The sequence below is a fragment of the Pteronotus mesoamericanus genome, unplaced genomic scaffold (assembly GCF_021234165.1).
Source record: "Pteronotus mesoamericanus isolate MK-2021 breed Mesoamerican mustached bat unplaced genomic scaffold, CSHL_Meso_final scaffold_705, whole genome shotgun sequence".
Classification (NCBI taxonomy): domain Eukaryota; kingdom Metazoa; phylum Chordata; class Mammalia; order Chiroptera; family Mormoopidae; genus Pteronotus; species Pteronotus mesoamericanus.
This window is the reverse complement of record NW_026555326.1, coordinates 5,025,314-5,045,471: the sequence shown is the minus strand read 5'-3', so window position 1 is coordinate 5,045,471 and position 20,158 is coordinate 5,025,314. Positions and strand designations below refer to the sequence as shown.

Below are 20,158 nucleotides of genomic sequence, written 5' to 3'. Positions count from 1 at the left end.
CAATTTCTTATTTCTGCGTGGTTTGAATACAGCTTTAAAAAGAACAAATTCTCTTTATATTGTACAATGGCTTAAACTTTTTTAGTTTCTGGGTCCCCCTCCCCGCCATTTAAGGGTTGGGACTGAGACTACACATCTAAAATTTGCTATTTACAGAGAAGTCCCTAGAGAATGGGATAACAAAGACAGAGGTTTGGTTTATCTGGCTTTTATAATACAGTATCCATATGACTTTAAAAGGTAAATAAATAATATTGGTAAACAGTATATATTGGTAATATTCTGATAAGTTCATTTATTTAAAATCATATTGAAGAATCAAGAGGATTTCTCCATATATTTAAAAATTTATTATATTTCTTGACTCACAAAGTATTGTTCCGTATTCAAGGAGTCATCATCAAAATAACATTTGATAACTAGTACCTATGAAAACCTATTAGCTTGTTTTTTTAAAAATTTTCTGTTAAGCTTTAATTCCAAGTTGAGCGTCACATATATATGCATGGTTATATACATGAACTTATGCGTGGGTACTAATGTGCCTTATTCAGGAATGTAAAATAATGGTACCTGGCATCTAGCTGTAAAAAAAAAACTTTCCCCAATTGGGACATAGCCAAGTGGCATGTGAAAAAAGACCTCCTTTCTGAACTTAAGAATAAATTTTTATTGGGTAGAGGAATAGAAAGAAGAAGAAAAAGAAGTATAAGTAGAAGAAAAGAACTACATTGGCTCAAATTAAATTCAGGTAATTAAGACAGCAAATAAATAAATCAACAAATGCCCAATTTTTGTGTTCCAAAAAAAGCAATCACTAGAAAATCCTTACTAAAAATTTTAAAGTTGATCCATTAATGTATAGTTTAAATAGTAAAATGTTTCAATATTTTATCTATCACAATTCTATTCATCTAATACATTCCTCTGCTGAGATATCTAACACGTCTTCATCTGTACTCTCTTCTATCTCTGGCAAGTTGCCCCAAAGTAGGAAGTTAACACCTGAAAATAAAAATTCATAAAATTATTTGGTGCCAACTACTGTTAGATGAAACCTTTTATGCTAACATTCTTCTATTAAAACATAGTGTTAGCAGTAAAGAGAAAAGCTATGAAATAATGTACCACAGATAAAATTATATAATATTATTTATGTAGGACAAATCCTTTTTAAGTAAGACCTTGAATTCTAGAATCTTGCAAAAGGTACTTAGGAGTCCATTTACTCAAACCCTGCCGCCAGCTACATTATGCAATAATAACTTTCCAATGATACTTTTTCCAATCTATTTTAATGAGTTTTGAGAATGGAGATCACACAAGATCCTTTTAGATTAAGTGTCTCTTTGGAGGGTTCAGGGAAAAGACCTGAATAAGTCTCATCTCTTCAACAAACATGGAAATAGCTGGTGCCTTTTTTCTGATTAAAAAAAAAGCAAGGTTCTGGAGCCAGTTTTAATATGAATAATCCTTGATATATGTGGATTTTAGTCTAGAGGCTGTGAAGGTAAAATTGTAAACTTCAGACCAGGTGGTAGCAGTCAATATACTAAATTTAGCAACCATCTAAACCCTCATTGTGAAAGGACAGTCAAGAGTTCATATAAAAGAATCTAGCACTGGTATTAATATATAGAATAAGACTGCATATATGGTAAAGGATAATGAGATGGTTTATTCTGAGCATGTACTATATTATAACTTGAAAGCACTAATCTGAAAAAATTCACCTTTAGAAGAGCCAATGAAGTCCAACAAGAAAGCAGATCTCAAGCTGTCCAGTTAGCAGTGTGGGCACAAGGAGAATTCAGCAAGTCTGGATACTCACTCCACACATGCCAACACCGTGACCACAGAGTGGAATGGAAATGAGCCAGGATTTGGAAATTTGGTTTGAATTTAGTTTCCATCACTTACCAGTACACCATGGATGTTTTTACTACTTTACTACAAATGTATGCAACCACAGACTATATATATTATTGTTTTATATATTTAAATTTTTATTATGTGCCATTATATGTATATTTTCTAATTTGCTTTTTCATTAAATGTATTTTTGAGATTTACCTATGTCCACATGTGCAAGATTTAGCTCATTCCCTTTCATTTCTGTAAAGTATTCCACTGTGTGAATTTAAAAAAATTAAATACATTGCAAATATGGCCCATCACTCATCCTTTCCTCTAACTGCCCATCTGGAGCAGGTGCCCAAGGAGACACATACAAGAATGTGCACTGTTTGCACTGTTGAAACAGTGGAAACTATCAACTGTCTCTCTTGGTGGAGATACTGGAATCTAATCAGGCAAGAAGTTAGCAACTATTTTATGCATATAGAAGCCTATCATATTATTTTCTGTAATTTTGTGTGTGTGTTTGAACTGTTTATAATAAAAAACACCTTTTTCCCAGGAATAAATGGTGTTTTGCTTCTGGTAATATGCATTGAATGTAAGGAACAATTAGAACCCATAAAAGTCAATGGAGAGCTGAAATAAATTTGCGTCTGAGGGCATTTGCCAAACCCAGTGAATCTGAACTGAGGTTTCCCAAGTTTCCTCAGAAAAGTTTCGGGAAATCAGGGCTACATGTATAGGCTAGCCTAGAACATAGACTTCTTGGGGCCCTTTCAGTCTAAACACTCTAGAATTTTAAAGCTTGTGTTTGTATTCCTTTGATGCTGCTGATTCAGGTGTTTCAAGGACAGTTCCAACAGCCATGAGAAACCCTGTTTTATACCAAGCGTCCAGAAAATCCTGCTTTTAATCACAATATTAGGGTTACAACGGAGAAGTTTGATATTCTTGGAGTCAATACGCAGAGACATGAGTAGCTCAGCACAATTGGTTCAAAGAAGAAAAAATAAACTAAGAGATTGGATCTGACAGAAGCAGCACCTTCCTTTTTCTGTTAAGGAAGGAAATCCTGTGATACATCTGTTTCTAGTGGATTAGATTCAATGCAAATGGGAGAATGCTAGGCTTTTATCTTTGAAAAACTGACCAATATTAAAAAGTAAATCAAAATTAAAAAATATCCACCCTGTGTTTTAAATTCCATGAAGCAGGAAAAATATCAAAGCAGAAACTTCCTTTAATGTGTCCCATAAGCAACACAAATATAAAACTAGAAACCTAAATTAGGAGCTTGTATCTCACCTAGGGAAGTTCAGGTAAGTCCTTGCTCAAAAATGTCCTTCTTAACATACTAGAATCTTAAATTAAGAGCCCCCAAATGGTTGAGAGCCACAATTAAATGCCAGGTGATTAAAAAAAAAAAAAAAAATCAGAGTCTATAAAAACCCAACCATAATTGGAGGGTTTAAAGATCCTGACAACCTAGTTTACAATTTGTGATATGTTTTTATTTAGTCTTTAAGGCAAATCATACTTTTAAAAAAGGAATATATTTTAAGTTATGAAAAAGACTAAAACATTAAAAAACCTGAGTGTTAGTATCAACTTGGACTGTCAAGATCTTTAAACTTGTTCCATAAAACAAAGTTCTATAAATTTTAATTCCCACTAAAAAAGTCTCACTAAATGTCAAGTTGGTCTGTTGTGTAAATAGGTATTAGACATTGAGAACATGTGTTCTGTAACAAAACTGAATGACTCTAGACAATACAAAATATATTATTTAAATATCTTTTAAGAATTGGCTGTATATTTTCCTACTAAATAATTAATATAACACATTGGTATTAAATATTTCTTTTGACTAAAATCCCATCATAATTTATTAATACAGATGTCAAAATGTCCATTTTTATCTTAAAGCAATATACCAACTACAGAAGTTACCTATCATTTCTCCTCCCAGCTCCCCACCCTCCCTTTCTTACACACACACTTGACTATTAAATCTCAAATCTTCCATAGTTCTCTGGAGTCATAATATGTATCAAGGCAGCAATTTAGAGCAATTAAAGTATTCATTTAAAAAGGCCCAAGAAATCCAGCCAAGTTTAAGGCTCTTGAATACAATGACCAAACTAGAAATGGCAATGAAATTTCTATTTTGGCAAATGGCCAATGGTCATTGTATAAACATAAGTGAATGTTTAATGTTTAACGTTTTGGTTAGTAGTATCCATAAGTGAATGATTAACGTTTTACTCTAGTGGAGCCAATGAAGGTAAGAAGGTTTCAGAGGTAATACTAAAATGATCTACTGGGAGTTTCACTCAGATAGTGATAGACAAATGTTAGAGGAATGTCTGAGTCAATTGTTTCTTACCAGTGGAGTCTAGTCTGTTAATACCATAAACTGCCTGGCTGTGAAACATCCAGAAGTGTCCGTTGTTACAAGAAAGCAGGCAGGAACAACATGGAACAATCACATGATAACCTACAATGTTCCCACTAAAAAAGAAAGTAAATATTGTTAGATGCTGTATAATACCTGGCCATGTAAGCATTTTTATGTGTTAATGTAAATAGATGATATAAAGACCCTATTTCCTCCTAACATCCTTCATTGCTGGGATCTTTGGGATACGAGTTACTTTAATAATGATTACATTTCTATTGTCAAGTGGGAAAATAGTCTTTAAGGTAAGTGAAATAATACAAACACATCCTCCAATTCTTTGCTAGTATTATTTTATGCATTTTCGCTTCAGAAGCTAGCTTCTAGATGGCATAAGTTTGTAATTTGTTCTGTAAAGCACCCCAAATTGATATGCTGTTCACACGAAATATTTTAAATAAATTCAGATCTGTGGGTAAAAGGTTTTTGCTATCCCCAGAATGGTGGCAAGCTGGGCTCTTATATGTCCTAGTTCCATTCCAGCACCTAAAAACTGTTTCAACATATGGAAGAATAGGAAGATAGCAAGAGCCCCTGTAAACCAAACACAAGCTGGCTGCTCTAATTTTATCTTCAGTGTTTTTGAGGGAATTCAGAAAAAAAGCAAATCCACAGCCTCTAGAGAAAGTTGCAAAAGTTTTTACTGTCTTCAGGATTATGCCTCTGATTATAAGTACTTTACTCTTCCACAGAATTTTGTTTCCTTACATGGTTACTACTAAGTAGAGTGAACATACAGGGGATATTTTAGTTAGCACTTAAAAAATCTATTTGTTTGTTTGTTTGTTTGTTTATTTATTTAGAGGGGAAGGGAAGGAGAGAGAGAGAAACATCAATGTTTGGTTGCCTCTTGAATGCCCCCACCTGGGGACCTGGCCTGCAACCCAGGCACATGCCCTGACTGGGAATCGAACTAGTAGCTCTTTGGTTTGCAGGCCAGCATTCAATCCACTGAGCCACACCAGACAGGGTGCACTTTTTTCTTTTTTTAAATGACAACATGAACTGCTTATACCTTGAGTTGTAAAAATTCTTATTATTTCTCACCCAGTAAGAGGTGGGAGTCAGTCATTTTTGTGAGGCTCTACAAAAATACTATGTAAAAGGTAGCAGCCCACCTAAGATATGTCTTCTAATCTTACAGTTATTCTTGGACTGACAGTTATTTGTAAGACTTATTGCAAGAGTAAATTCTATGGCTTTAATTACTACCCTTATTCGTTCATTCATTCATTCATTTAACTAATGTTTATTGAGCTTGGATTCTGTGTTAGGTACTATTCTAGGTGCTAGGAATATAGTGGTGGACAAGGTTTTTGTTCTCATGGAGCTAATATTCTAGTAGGGACATAGCAGATCATTTTGCTCCCTTCTTAAACCCCTTCAGTGGCTTCTCATTGGCCAAAAATGAAAACAAATAGTACACCACTTCATACCAAGGTTTAGAGCTGCATTATCCAAATGCGGCTATTGAACCCATGAAATTTGGCCAGCCTGAAATGAAATGTGCTGTTTAGTATAACACATATACCAGACTCAAAAGACAAAGAATAAAAAATAGAATGTAAAATATTTCATTAATAACACGTTGAAATGACAGTATTTTGGATATATTGAGTTAAATAAAATACATGGTTAAAATTAATTTCACCTGTTTCTTTTTACTTTTAAAAATGTGGTTACTGGAGAATTTTAAATTCAATATGCGACTTGTATTGATTATCTGTGTTTTGACTACATCTCTAATCTGCTCATACTACTCTCCCCAGATTGTTCACAATGTCTCCGCCACACTGCCATCAATCTTTTTATTCCTTGAACTTGTTAAGCTTCGTCTTGCTTTGGGGTCTCTGAACTTGTTCCCTCTGCCTAGAACATTCTTTCTGTCTCCTTCTCATCCTTTAGGATTCAATACTTGTTACCCTCTCATGAGAAGTCTTCCCTGACTATGCAATCAAAAATTGCTTTTACCTACTCTCCCAACCTCTGTGATTCTCTATCATTATTATTATTTCCGTTGGAGCATTTCTTGGCGTATTCAATGTCTCATTTATTTAAATATCTTATTGACTGATTGTGTTCCTATTAAAATATAATGCCCAAAGACCAGTGTCTTTGTTTTGTTTACTGTTGTTTTCAGCCCCTATAACAATGACTAGCACCTGGTTGGAGGGCCTGTTTATACAGTTTGAATCAATGAATGAATAAAATTAAAGTCGTTAGCACAAAAGAAGAGGTTGCTAACTTAAATTGTTAAGATTACAATTTATAATGCAAACTCCATTTAAATGAGAAAATCTCAACTTCTAAAATGGACTAGTAACACTCAAATTACCTCTCAAAAGAAAATAGTGATAGCTTTGATCTGTGTTGCAATTTAGTTTATCAAACCTTTTAACATTCCTAATTCATTTGATCTTTACATCTCTATAAGGCAAACACCAAAGGTATTTTAATTTCTATCTTAAGAAGATAGTTCCTATATTTTCAAGTTTATCTTCTTAAGATATAAATTAAATAAGGAAACAGTTTTAGAGGTTTAGAGGTTTAAGGAGTTTATTCAAGATCACATACAGAATAAGGGTAGAGCGAGGGCTCAAGTTTGATTTTTGTAACTGTAAATCCAAGTGTCTTTTCCCTCTAAAGTACACTGCCGTTTTCTAAAAATTAAAAAATATATTTGTCAATGAATTTTTTAAAATTGTAAAATTATTTACAAATTTAAAGTGTCACAAGACCCTTAAAAAAATAGCTCTAAGTAAAAAATGTTTTTTCAATGGCTCTTTGCACAGATTATAACCAGAGTTCAATGCAGCTCACTGAACCTTTGTGTCTGCTTTGGTGTCAACATCCATCTCCCAAACCCAGGGCTATCTAGAATATTGCCATAAATACCATTTTAAACATGCGATGTCCTTCAGTTTACATTTGCAAATTTCAGTGAAATAGCATCTTCCAATTAAGTCCACTGTGCTGGAGAGGAGAAAGTGTAGAGTCAAATGTATGTTTTTAAAATTGTAAAATACATATCACATAAAATTTACTAACTTAACCATTTTTAGTCTATAGTTCAGAACTGTTAAGTATATTCACATTGTTGTACAAATCTCCTGACCCTTTCCATCTTGTAAAATGAAAACTCTATACCCATTAAATAACAATTCCCCATTACCTTCTTCCCCCAGCCCCTGACAATCATCATACTTTTTGTTTCTATGAATTTGACTGCTTTAGATACCACATATAAGTAGAGTCATGTCATATTTGTCTTTTGAGACTGGCCTATTTTCACTTAGCATAATGTCCTCAAGGTCCTACCATATAGTAGCATGTGACAGGATATCCTTCCTTTTTAAGGCTGAATAATATTTCATTGTATGCATATAACTCATTTTGTTTATTCATTCATCTATTGATGGACATTTGGGTTGCTTCCACTGCTTGGTTATTGTGAATAATCCTGCTAAGAACATGGATGTGCAAATATCTCTACTTAGGTCCTGCACTGAATTCTTTTGGATATATACCCAGGAATGCTGGATCATATGGTAATTCTATTTTCAATTTTATGAGGCACTGCCATGCTTTTCCATAGCAGCAGCCCATTTTATATTCCCACAAACAATGCATGTGGATTCCAATTTTTCCATATCCTTGCTATCAAATATTTTTTTGATTGTGATTTAGTATGAATTCTATAGGCCCAAAGACTGAAAAGAGTCTGAAGGGGAACTATAGTATATTTTTAAGTCAGTTAATATTTGTGAGCTTGCCATAATATGACAAACTGCTTGTGTTCATCAATTCATACACATTAATCCATATTATTATAACCCCTACAATAAAGCAAAGACAATAGGAAAGAACTGACTTGATTCTAGACTCTAGTCTAACCTCTAACAATGAACATACCTCAGCCCTCCTTGTGACTGTCTTATTACTTATGAAAACTATTGTAAAGATGAATGGGTTAATATTTTACTCATAGGAACTTTGCAATAGCAGGTTCCATATTTATTGTCTAGTGCATTTTTTTGCATCGCATCACACACACACACATACTTAATATTAATCTATTTATCTCTGCAATATGTGGCTTTGTCATTAGTCATGACTATGCTTGAACCAATTCAGAAAGATTTCAAAGGAGGAAGGGTTCTTAGCTTTCACTATATTGAATTTTTTTTTTAAGTTTCTATCATTATAATGAAATTCATTTTAAAGTATTATGACTATTAGCCTGTCTCCTCTGGCTTGTGTTCAAAGAATAGTTATTAACTCGTATTTTGGATAATTTCTCTTTGATTTTAATGATAAAGATTCAATAAAGAGCTAAATCTTGAAAATCATGTAAGGGCTATGTTGACTACGGAAAGAGAAATTACCTTTTAGGGCTAGAAAAAGGTATATCTGAGTCAAATAAAACGGTTATTTTTCCAAGTAGAAAGCAAGTTCTTAAAAGCTCTACACCAGAAATTGGATAGTGACTGAAAACAGTATTTAAAAGCATTAAATTACACAAGTGATTGCGTGATATCCAAAATAGGCCTTATGGGAGAAAAGGATTATTTTAGGGCTGTCTCTATTTCCACCCCATAAAAATCTAATCTCTCATTCAGAAAAAGAGAAATTCTTGAGAAAAGAATACTGAATTATATGAACAATCTAATTCAGCATGTCAATTGCAAATAATGGTTGAAAACTATGACTTTTTTGGTGTGAAACTATGGATGAAAACGAAAAACCTGACCTCTCTCACAGTACAGGAAAGCTTCCCTGAACTTCCCCGGTGTCGAGATCACGGCCTGGATCCAGGGAGGTAGGATCGCCGGGCAGGGCTTAGTGCCAGGGATCCAGCGGAAGGGACGTGGTCACGTGACTAGAAGCATTACATCAGGACCGACCACTCTGGCCTAACCACAGACTTTGTCCAGACAGTCTGCCCACTTAGTTCTACTCCAAGGGGTTCATCAGACTGGTGGGAGTGGCTGGAACACCAAAATAATAATCTCCTTGTTGACTCCCAGAGGTCCAAGCCATCAGATTTTCCCATTTAGTTAAAGGCTACCGTTGCCCGCCACTAGCATGACTTACTTGGTAGGAGGGATGTCTGTCGAGAAAAGGTCTATTTCAGTATCAGCCAACAAAACAGCCTTCATTCCCCTAGAGCTGAGCGCTTGTTTACAGAATTTGCAATACAGAATGGACACGTACCGGTCCTTGAAACTACAACTGCTGGTAGACATGGCGTCCAAGGAAGGATGAGGGGTGGGATTTTGAAAATGGAAACAGGAGCAAGACCCTTCCTAATTTGATTCCCCTAGGCAAAAAATACTATTGTGGGGCCCCACGCTTTTCTAAGCCCCGAAATTGGGAAGGAAAAGAGTTCTTTTCTGTTTTCCCCTGGGAGAGCAGGAACAGGTAGAGCAGCTGCAATCTTGGCTTCCCTTTTAACTTTCCGGGGAAGGAGTGGAGTTTGAAATGGGGAGGGCCGAGCTTCAGCTAGCCTCGGGAACTTCTCCACCGTTTTCCCTGCCTCCCATCTAAAAGGATCCTCTACTCTAGCTCCCGCCCCTTTAGCAATTCCCTAAGCGTGTCCAGTACAACCTCTTTTAAAGCTTCTCCTTTATTAAGCCCCTCCCTCCAAGAAGTCGAATTCCTTTCTGTCAGATCGCAGACTAAGTCTCCCTACCTAAGTCTCCACGCCTCCTCTTTGGAAATCTTTCTCCTCTTCCCAGGATACGGAAATCCCCTGAGCTCCTCCCACCCGGACGATCCCTGCTTCTCTTCAGTTCTCCCGCGACCCACCTCCGCTCGGCTCGTTATTCCGACCCCGCTACGCTTCTCTCCCAGCAGCCCTCTGCCCGCAGCCCTCAGCCCTCAGCGTGCCGGCTCTCGCGTCCCCCTCCCCTCAGTTCTCCCTCGTGCCCCCAGCTTTCCCCACAGGTCTCTCTCGGAGCGGCCGCTCCAGAACGTGCGGTGGAGATGGTGGGGCGGGACGGAGGTCGCTTTTGGGGGCTCAGTCTGCGTTGGGGTCTCTGTCACCGAACACGTCGTTTTTTGCCCCCTCTTCCGCTCTCTCTGCTTTCCCAACCGTCTGTCAGTTTGAATTTCCAGCGCCGCACACCGATTGGGAGAGCTAGAGCTCGCCCACGTCCCACATTGGAAGGCTCGGGAGCCCCTGATGAGATCTTAGTGGTGAGGAGGCCACACGCCCCGCCCCAGTAACGGTGCCGAGGTCACTTCGACTTTCTGGTTGGCCTAGCGTGGCCCCACTACCAATCTCATTGGTGGGTTCCGGGAGGTTTAGGCGGGCCTTCCCAGTGAAAGAGGCAAGACACCCCCCGCGCTTCTTATTGGAAGACGATCTGCACTCCACACAAGTCTCCACTCTCTATTGGCTAAAATTCTCCGCAACGCCCCTCCCCTCACCCCTGTCCAATTGGTCGTACCTTTCCTCAAGAATTTGTGTTTGGTTGTTAGTGCCAACTTATTCCCGCCCATTAATTCTACTTTAGGGTTTGGCCGCCGGGGGAGGAGCTTACTCCGTGACTGTGCCTCAGTACTGGTAGTCACTGCTCGAAGTTTAGCCAGTCCCTCCTCCTCGTTCCTGGACTCTCAGGATCTGCTGTTCCTATTGGCTACAGGCCCCATCGGTCGATAGCAAGCGGGCGGTGATTGGCAAAGGGGTGGGCTCCGCTTCCCGGCGGGGTCCTGCGGAGTTGGCCGAGGCTCCCGCAGGGACTAGGGGACCAATCTGCGTAGGAGCGGGTGGCGGGGACGAGAGGGGAGGCGAACTCTAAGTGGAAAGCGGACCCGGGGGCCTGGGACCCGTCGCGTCAGAGCCAGGTAAAGGCTCCCTCCCTCTCCCCTTTCTTCTTCCCGGCCGCGGGGCTGCAGCCCCGACAGAACAAACCTGGGCTGGGGCGGAAAGGAGAGGGCGCGGATGCTGCTTGCTGCATTGCTTTAGCGGTGATGCCTGTAATCCCTGTGACCCCCTCCCCCGCAATCTCTCAGACCGCCTCCCTCGAGACCTTCTCCAAAACTTCGGGTACAGCCCGTAATAGTTGTCAGGACTGCGTCTCTCTCCGCCCTTCACCGCACCGCTTGGGGCTGTGCCCTGGCTCGTACTCCGCCGCACAACCCGTACCCAGCCCCCTTCCCAAGTCCTCTGCACTGGGGCAACCTTGGTCCAACTTGGGGCAGCCGTCGTTGGCATCACCCGAAACCACGGGCTGCCCTTTAAACCTGTCTCCAAGCCCTGGCAGACAGCTGGGTTACAGCCCTGGACCCGGGATGGGTGTGCCGCACTGCTTCCGGGGCTAGTGCCGGGTCCCAGCCCCCGGCCCGCCCGGAACGGCTCCTCTTCGCACTCCCAGACCCAAAATGTGGGTCCCCAAAGTTGCTAACATCCCTGCATTCCATGTAACACACTGGCCCATGATAATTTTCTAACTCTCCCTCCACCTTGAAGGTAATCCTCCCCTCGCCCTCTCCCCGTCTTACAAGCGTGTGCGGCAGCTCTAGTTACCCTCGGTTCCCGTGCAGCCTCAAGACCCCTTCTTTTTCCCTCCCCGCTTCCTGCCCGCCCGAACCACCTCGCCGTCCCTTCTCCTTTTTCCTCGCTCCGTGCGGCCCTTCCTCCGGGAGCGGGCAGTGGGAGACACCGGCGAGAGCCTCTTCCTCCCGGCACAGAGAGGGAAAGGAGCGGCCAAGCAGTGAGGATGGCAGCTGCGGCACGCCGGGGAGCGAGGCGCGCGGCTCTGCGCTCCCGCCGGCTTTCCTCCCGCCTCCTGGGCTAGAGCAGGGGCGGGATCTCCTCGGGCACCTCCTGGTGCGAGGAGTCGGGACTGCGACTCTCCACGACCACCCCCACCCCGCCCCCACACCCGGGATTGGGTGCGGTATCTGGGATCTTGGGGTTTGGGTGACAAAAAATGTTGGGGATAGCATTTAGAGTCTCTCATCCTTGGCTTGGGGCAGGCGACGGTTGCCTTCCTCACCCGCTCCCCACCACCCCCGCCTCCCGGTTTTCCCGACTCCGACCCTCGTTTCTAACCCGTTTCCTGCTTCTGCCGACCACATTGTTTTCCTGGATGTGTCCCGTGCCGAGCAGGCTTTTTCCTGCAGATCTCCCCCCCTCACACACTTCCCCCTCCCACCCTCAACATTTTGCTGCCAAGAGAAGCTAGTAACCAAAAACAAAACAACTGGGAGGAGGGGCAGGAGGGGAAGAAAAGTTGTGCCCGGGTGGCTTGTCCCTCCCCGGCTTTGATCCCCTTTGATGTCCAGGGAGTTGCCTCGCCGGGGGTCAGGGGCCGAGTCGGAGGCTGGGCAGTGAGGGCACCCTACGGCTGGCTGCTGCCCAGCGCTGGCGGGGCTTGAGAGGCCCGGCGAGGTGCCGCAGTCCCCGCCCGGAGCCCCGCGTTCCCGCCGCAGTCCCCACCCGAAGCCAGCTCGGGCGGTTGCTCCGAAGTGTTGTCTTTCAGCTTTAAAACAAAATCCAGAGGGAGCTTCCCCACGTCAACCGCGCGGAGCTCTTCCGGCCGGGTGGCGTTTCTCGGAGATGAATGGGCTGGGGCTGGGGTGGGAACATCGTCCCCTACCCCACCCTTGCAGCGATTAGGATCTGTGCCGGGGCTGATCGCCCCCTCCCCTTTTCCCTGCATTTACAGGCAAGTGAACCGGAGCAAACGACTTCCGATCCAGTCCGTGCTGCTGCGGCTCCCGTTTGGGATTTGATTTGCGGCATCTTCGAGCCTGTGCAACAAAAACCGCGAAGCACGCCCATCCCTCCCCCGGCACCCAGATAGGCACCCACTCCCTCCCGAGGACACAGCTGGGCGCGTCCACACCCCCGCACCCTCCACACCATGTTGTGCGGAAGGACTTGCACTCCCAGCCTGTGTCGTTGATGTCAGACCCCAGGCCAGCCTCCGGGCCCTGCAGTTCTCCCGGCTAATGCTGAGCCTGCTGCTTGGGCTCTAGCACAGGAACCAGCTGCCGCGCCCGGCCCCAGCGCCCACCGTCTGCATGTGCCCGCCGTAGCCGCCTGCCCAGCCCGCAGCCCCGCGCTCCCCGGAGCGCTGGAGACCACCGCGGGGGGCCCCTTCTGCCCTGGGGAGAAGCGGTCTTGGAGGTATTGATTTCGGTGGTTGGATTTTTCCCGTGGATCTATCAATTCACAATTCGAATTTGGAAGAAAGAAGGAAAACATGACGTCTCCAGCCAAATTCAAAAAGGATAAGGAGATCATAGCAGAGTACGATACTCAGGTCAAAGGTAAGGGCTTGGAAAAATAGCGTGATGCATATGCTCTGTGGACCATTGAGGCATGTATTTCCACCCTGATTTTCAGGAGATTCATTTCTTTTGGGTGGAGCAGGTGGGGGCAGGCTGACCTCAGAGGTGGTTTTATAGGTGGGTCTGAGCCTCGGAGGGACGGGCAATGCCAGGGGCTACAGGCTCAGGAAAGGGATTTTCTGAGTCATCTTCAGGGTTTGTTCCTGTAGGGCTGGCCATTATTTGGGCAGCCCTTTCCCCAAAGCTGGATAGGGTGGGGGGAGGGGCCGGAGGTTCTTGGTGAGAGAAAGGCGGCAATTTGCCTATGGTTGTCTGGGTCAGGTTCCTTGAAGGACTGCTGAAATCTGACAGGTGTTAGGGAATTTATTCCCGAGGTTGAAGAGGAGTCCACACAGAGAAAGACAACCTTGAGAATGTGTACTTTTTGGAGAGCCCTGGGAGAGGGGTTTTTTCCTGATGCACTATATCCAGACATGACATTTGTTATGGCATCCAACACAGAAACTCTGTAGCCACTTTGGGTGTACCTTGTGCCAGCCAGGTCTCTGGTTGCCCTGCATTCAGCTAGAGATCAGGGAACAGAGAGGATAAGGTCTCTCACGCCCAGTCTCCGCCCTCACCTAAACCTGAATGGAGTTGGGATGTTGGGGTTGCTAGGTGGTGCTCATCCTGGAGGATGGGAAGACATTATTGTTTAACCCTTCTGCATAGTCACTCTCTGCTCCAGAATACATGCTTTTAACAACCCACTTATCTTTGCAAAAATGTGAAGGGTAAAGCATAATGTGGAGACGGAGAAACTAAAGGACCTTCACATCCAGTGGACTGCCTGACTTGGCATGTGAATCAAAGCCCGTTCAAGATAGCCTTTTTTAAAACCAGCAGTTCCAATAGAAGGGGTTCCTGCCTGTTTGTAAGAGCCCCAGCATGTGTTTGTGCAAGGCCAATGACTGGGAAGAGCCATGTGGCTCTGGCCCATCGAGACCTCCTCAGCTGGGGAGTGGGAAAGGTGGGTGGCCTCCAATGTTACACCACATGGTTGAAGCTCTGGGTTTTCCTTTGTTTCAGAGTACAGAGGGAGGGGCCCCTCCTTCTTTCCCTGCACCAATGCTGGGAGACCTTTCCTATCACACAAGACTTGGAAAGGGCCATGTCTCCCCTCTAATGATTGTCTGGGGTGGGTGTAGAGTTAGGGTTTGAAACGGGCAGCTGTCTTATCTCTTAGAAGGTTGGAAGGTAGTTTGAAGTACCTATTGTGCCTGTGGGATCCTTTTAATGTCATCAGCTTGGTCAGTGCTGGAGGTGCCGGGGGGACCTTCGAGCCACTTGGCTGCAAATATTGGTGGGTTTCTTACAGAAGATGGGGAAGTTGACTGATTGATACCGTCAGTTGAACTGAGATTGGGAGAGGTGTGGTTGTGAGTTATAATTGAGGTCTTGGGGCTCTTGTACTGTTCATAGTCCAGTCCTGTTTTTGTAAACAATAAGCTACTACCTCTGTGTCCTGTCCAGATGCACTGCATTCTGCTCCTGGAATCCCTTCCCCACCCCCACCGCAGTTTTAACCAGATATGTTATTCTTGTTTTTTTGTGTGTTTTTTTTTAGCACATCCTATTCTTAATTGTTGCCATAGGGAGTGTGAATAACTTTGACTTTCCCAGATTTCTCTTCAGCAGTGCCATTTGACTAAGGTGCAAAATGATTTTACAGGTTCACTTTTTGGAAGGTTCAAGGCTGATAGATGTTAATAGAAGTGTATCTGCTGATTCCTTAATGGTGAAGGATTTCTCATGAGTGTATCAAAATTAAACACTTTGTGTATTTACAAACACTTCCCATTGAGATGGTGTAAGGAAGTTGGCAACTTGGGATTTCTCCTTCACCTTGCCATAGGCACAGGGCTGTTTTGCTTTGCTCTGATACTTTTCCATTGACACTATTCCTAGATTGTATAGGTGGCTGAACATGATGTCTTACTCAGTGAAGGTGCCCAATAAATGCTTATGAAACTGAACAGTTTAGACCCTCATTTTATAGCTGAGGAGAGTACAGAAAAATAAGAGCCTCGCTCAAGGTCATGCAGCTAGGTTTTCGTAGATCTGAAACTAGAAGCAGGTTACCAACTCACAATTCTTTATTCTCTTCTGTTGATGTTTATTATGAAACATCGTCTGACCATGGTAGAGGGGAAAAAATCCTTAGAAAGCCAAAATTTGTCAATAAATAACAGTAGTAATATGATAATAATAGATTACATTTTGGGTGCTCATTATGTTCCAGCCTGCCCCAAGCCCTTTATAAAAATTGTCTCATTTAATTCTCATATCAACCCTGGAGGTGGATATTATTTCATTCTCTATTTGCTGCATGAAGAAACAGGCTTAGGGAGGATAAAAAGCCTCCCCTCCCCCCAAGGTCACAGAGCAGATTGACTTCATTACTTTATTCATCAACTCTAGAGTGTCTTTTATATGCTCTGGGAGTGACAATGTGGCAGTCAAAAAGACAAAGTCCCCTCCCACTTGGAGCTTACACTCTAGAGCCCATGGTCTCAGTAGAAGAGCACAGACCTTGGAGACAAAGGACTTGGGTTGGGTTAGCTTTGCTCCCCCATTAGCTGGAAGCCCTTGTCACAATGATGACTTTCACCCTTTTATGTGTTACCTGGGACTCAGAGTGCTGTCAGTGCTCCTTCTCTTACAGATGCCAAGATAAAAAAGAAAATTGCTATTTTGGTCTGGTGGTTAAGAGCACAAGTTTTTTGAGTTTAAGGGATCCAGGTTTAAATCTCAGTTCTGCCACTTGCTTGCCTTGTACCTTGGGCCTTATGTGACTTGTACATGAGTTTCAGTTGCCTAACCTGGAAAATAACGTGCTTTTGCTAAGGTCGTTGTTAGGATTCAATGAGATAGTACATAAAAATCATTTAGCAGAGTATCTGGCACTTATAAGTGCTCAGTAATAGCACAGTCTGCTCCTATGTTAGCTAACCTTTCCTCTCTCTGACCTCTAAGGTTGTATTGCCTGTTCATTCCCAAAGTGCCAGCTCTTAAATGATAGGAAACAAGTCTAGGAATGAAACTTGAGTTCTAGCAAATTTCTCCAGTAGCAGTGAAATTGATCCTGGGCCAGTTACTTAAACCCTCTAGACCAGAGATTTTCAATCTTTTTCATCTCACAGCACACGTAAACTAATTACTAAAATTTTATGGCACACCAAAAAATATATTTTTTTTGCTGATCTGACAAAAAAAAAATAGGTATAATTTCAATTCATTCACACTGAACAGCTATCTTGTGTTGGCTGTTGTCATTTTTTTATTTGACTGTCCAAGGGAAAAAAGGTCAGTGACCCTGACTAAATAGTCAGGTATTGATGGTAGGTGTTAAAAATTCTTTTGGCACAACGGTTGAAAATCACTGCTCTAGACCTGTAAAATGAACAGGTAAACTGTCTAATCATTGGCTGCTGTTGTTCTCTATGTATTTGACTACAGTCCTGGGTCCTGCTTTTCAGTCAGACGGTTTGAATCAAGTAGACTCTTAGTGGACTGTGTGGGACCCTATCGGTCCCATGGTTTTTGCCTCCCTTAAAACCACCTGCTTGCATGTACCCTGAAGGACTTTTGAGGCTGCAGACCCAACTCTACCCCATGTGGTTTTATGAGGGGCTTGCCTGCTTTGTAGCTACCTTCTTAAAAACCACCATTGTTTCTGGTTTGTGGGTGTTCAGATTCCTTTGAAAGTTCATGCTTCTCAATGTCTGACTTGACAGCAATAATATTCTTAGTGCTTATACATGGCTCTTTTCAATTTACAAAGCTCTTTCATATACATTAATCTCTGGAAATTCCTGACAACCCTGGTCAGATTCATGGTCATAACCCAAGGCCTTTTGGCCTCTATCTTGTTAGCTTCTTTTAGGATTGGAGCAGTGAAAGATGGTAAGTTGCAAGGTTACTAGAGGCGATAATCTGCATGGTATTTAGGTGGGTTCATATCACTGTATACGGCCCCAGCTATTGTCCTGTCTTTTTTCAAGGCCACTTTTCCTTTACCCTTTCCATACCTTGAGTTTTTACAGTCCCTCAGGAAGCTTGAGATTGACAGTTCATGCAAGTATTCCAGGAGGAATCATCTGAAACAGTGGCCTGTGTGCTGAGCAGTCAAATTCTCTTTTTTCAGAATATTAGGGGTCTTGTCTTTTTTTTTTTTTTTTTTTTTTTAATGTCTTAGAAGAATAGTGGGTGTGCACGAGAGCTGAGAAGTGAAATTTTGTAATTTCCATCTAGAGCATTTTGGTAGAAAAGCCTCAGGCCTTTGCCTGGAACAATTTAACCCTTTCAGGACCCATTCAGAGCAGGGGATGAAATTTAAAACTCTAGACATATTGTGTGTGCACATGCATTTGGGAATGTGGATTGCTGGTATTTAAACAACTTGTTCCCTTGGGAGGCCTGAGCAATTCCTCACTCCTGCCAGCGAAGGTCTTCTCTGAAGCTTTTTTCCTCCCAGCCCCCACTCCCCAAGGGAGCTTTAAATATAATCAGTTTGTGAAAAGCTACAGTAAAATATCTCCTTGGAATCCCCAAGCAGATGCTATCATTTTCCTGTGAGATGATTGAAGGCTCCTCTTCCCTTGCTCAGGGAAAATAGGACTCTGCAGTCAGGCGAACTCCTGGAAGAAAATGAAGCTCTTGGAAAAATTCAAGTGTTCTGTGTCTCAGAGTTGAAGGACCCTGGAGAAGGAGGCAGGCAAGGAACTGGGCTGCTGTGTGCTGCACAAAGCAGCCATGATTAGAAACGGTGTCCTGAGGAGCCCTCAGCTTTTCCAGTTTAGGTGTTCTCTTGGAATATGGGAGCTGAAATTCCTCTGGAGAAGGCCGTAGGTTGTTAGCTATGGCCAGCCACACACCGCACAGGAGGAAAGCCTGGACAAGCCCTGATCATTTCTCTGCTATGAAGTATGAAGTTTGCAGAGTCTGACCTGACCCTGGTATGTAGAGCCCACACCCTTTAAAAATCAGCAGGTGCCCAGTCCCTGACTCATACACTCCCACTATTTGCTCCAGATACCTGTGGGGTTTTGGTGGCACCTGTAGGGTTCCCTTTCCAGAAGACAGGTTTTCTTCATGGGGAAATGCTTACCTTATACTCTAGATGACTGAGGGCTTTGCTAGGAAAATACAATGTCATGTCGCAGGGAAAAAGTCAATGTGTAGACTTCTACTCCTAATAAAATTCAAGTGAACAGTTTTAATCTGGTGTTAGCTATTGAATTGGCCTTTTGGGGAATCTGGGAACGTTACTTCAGAAGTTGTTTGCTTCAAATATAAATAATGAGAGCTCTTAAAAAGGTTTTTTTAAAATGACAAAAATAACACCTTTAATGACTTTTACAATAATGTGTAGGGGCTCCCATGTCTCTCTCTTTAATTGTATTGATACAATACACCACATAAAATTTAGCGTCTTAATCGTTCTTATATCCAGTGGCATTTAGTACATACGCGTTGTTGTACAACCATCACTACCATCTTTTCATCTTACAAAGTTGAAACTCTGTACCCAGGGAACACTATCCCTTCCACCCTGCCCCCCTCGCCCCCCACCCCCCACGCTCCATGTGACTACTTTAGGTACCTCATATAAGTGGAACCATGTAATATTTGTCTTTGTGTGACTGGCTAATTTCACTTACTATAATGTCTTCAAGCTTTATCCATGTAGCATTTGTCAGAATTTCCTTTTTTAAGGCCATTGTATGTGTAGACCATATTTTGTTTATTCCTTCATTTGTCTGGGAACACCTGGGTTGCTTCCACCTTTTGGCAACTGCAAATAGTGCTATTGTGAGCTAGGGTGTATGCCTATTTTTAAAAAATGTCCTCTACATCAGAGTTTTAGTAGCCTGCATATACATCTTTATTTAACCACTTGTCATAAATTTTTAGAGCTAAGATTTAATATATGCATTCATATTTTTATTTTATGAATATGAGTTTATGTTCATAATATGAGCATTATATATTAATAACTTCATACTTTTTAACAATTTCATGAATTAGTAAAATTTTCTGTATTTTTTTTTAAAGCCTAATTGATGTTTAACTGACATAATAAACAGCTCATGTTTAAGGAATAGTTTTGATCAATTTTGACATGTTAAACACTCAGGAAACCATCACAATCAATTTTCTTCATTATAATGTGTGAATATATAACATAATAACCCCATTATAGAAATGACTTTAGCTTAAAGATAAGTAAAAGCCAGATATTATCAAGTTTAAAAAAGTAATAGCGATTCAAGCGGCGCATGTTAGTTCCTGGAAAATTTATTTAACCTTTTTGAATAAAGATAGACTCCTAGGGAAGTTGGGTTCATAATTATGTTGTAGCCATTACTGTGTTTAGGAGGGAGGGCATAGTTTAGGGGGAGAAAGAAAAAAAGTCTTGTACATACTAGGAGTTAACAGTATCTGTTTTCCCATAGACCTGGCTTGAACCAGTCCCTGTGGCCTCATACCTCTTCT

General features: G+C 42.1%; 2 protein-coding genes across 6 annotated transcripts in view; one reads left to right on the top strand and one right to left on the bottom strand.

Moving 5' to 3' along the window:
* Nucleotides 1-871: 871 nt before the first annotated feature.
* FAM72A (family with sequence similarity 72 member A) lies at nt 872-9,564 on the bottom strand. Of its 3 annotated transcripts, none has more exons than XM_054562913.1 (4): nt 9,413-9,564; nt 7,214-7,291; nt 4,247-4,371; nt 872-1,005 (listed from the first exon to the last, which is right to left on the bottom strand). In XM_054562913.1, the coding sequence occupies exons 1-4, from the start codon at nt 9,562-9,564 to the stop codon at nt 911-913; spliced, it is 450 nt and encodes a 149-aa protein (XP_054418888.1). In that variant the 3' UTR covers nt 872-910. The 3 variants fall into 3 exon arrangements, with proteins under 3 accessions (XP_054418888.1, XP_054418889.1, XP_054418890.1); XM_054562914.1 differs by having other exon boundaries at nt 9,533-9,564; XM_054562915.1 differs by lacking the exon at nt 4,247-4,371 and having other exon boundaries at nt 999-1,005.
* A 1,465-nt stretch (nt 9,565-11,029) lies between these two features.
* The window catches only part of SRGAP2 (SLIT-ROBO Rho GTPase activating protein 2), a 248,467-nt gene continuing 239,338 nt past the window's right edge, over nt 11,030-20,158 (top strand). For all 3 annotated transcript variants that reach the window (XM_054563274.1, XM_054563273.1, XM_054563275.1), the window contains exons 1-2: nt 11,030-11,167; nt 12,994-13,600. In XM_054563274.1, the coding sequence (XP_054419249.1) occupies nt 13,534-13,600 (67 nt within the window). In that variant the 5' untranslated portion in view covers nt 11,030-11,167; nt 12,994-13,533. The remainder of the gene's footprint in view (nt 11,168-12,993; nt 13,601-20,158) is intronic.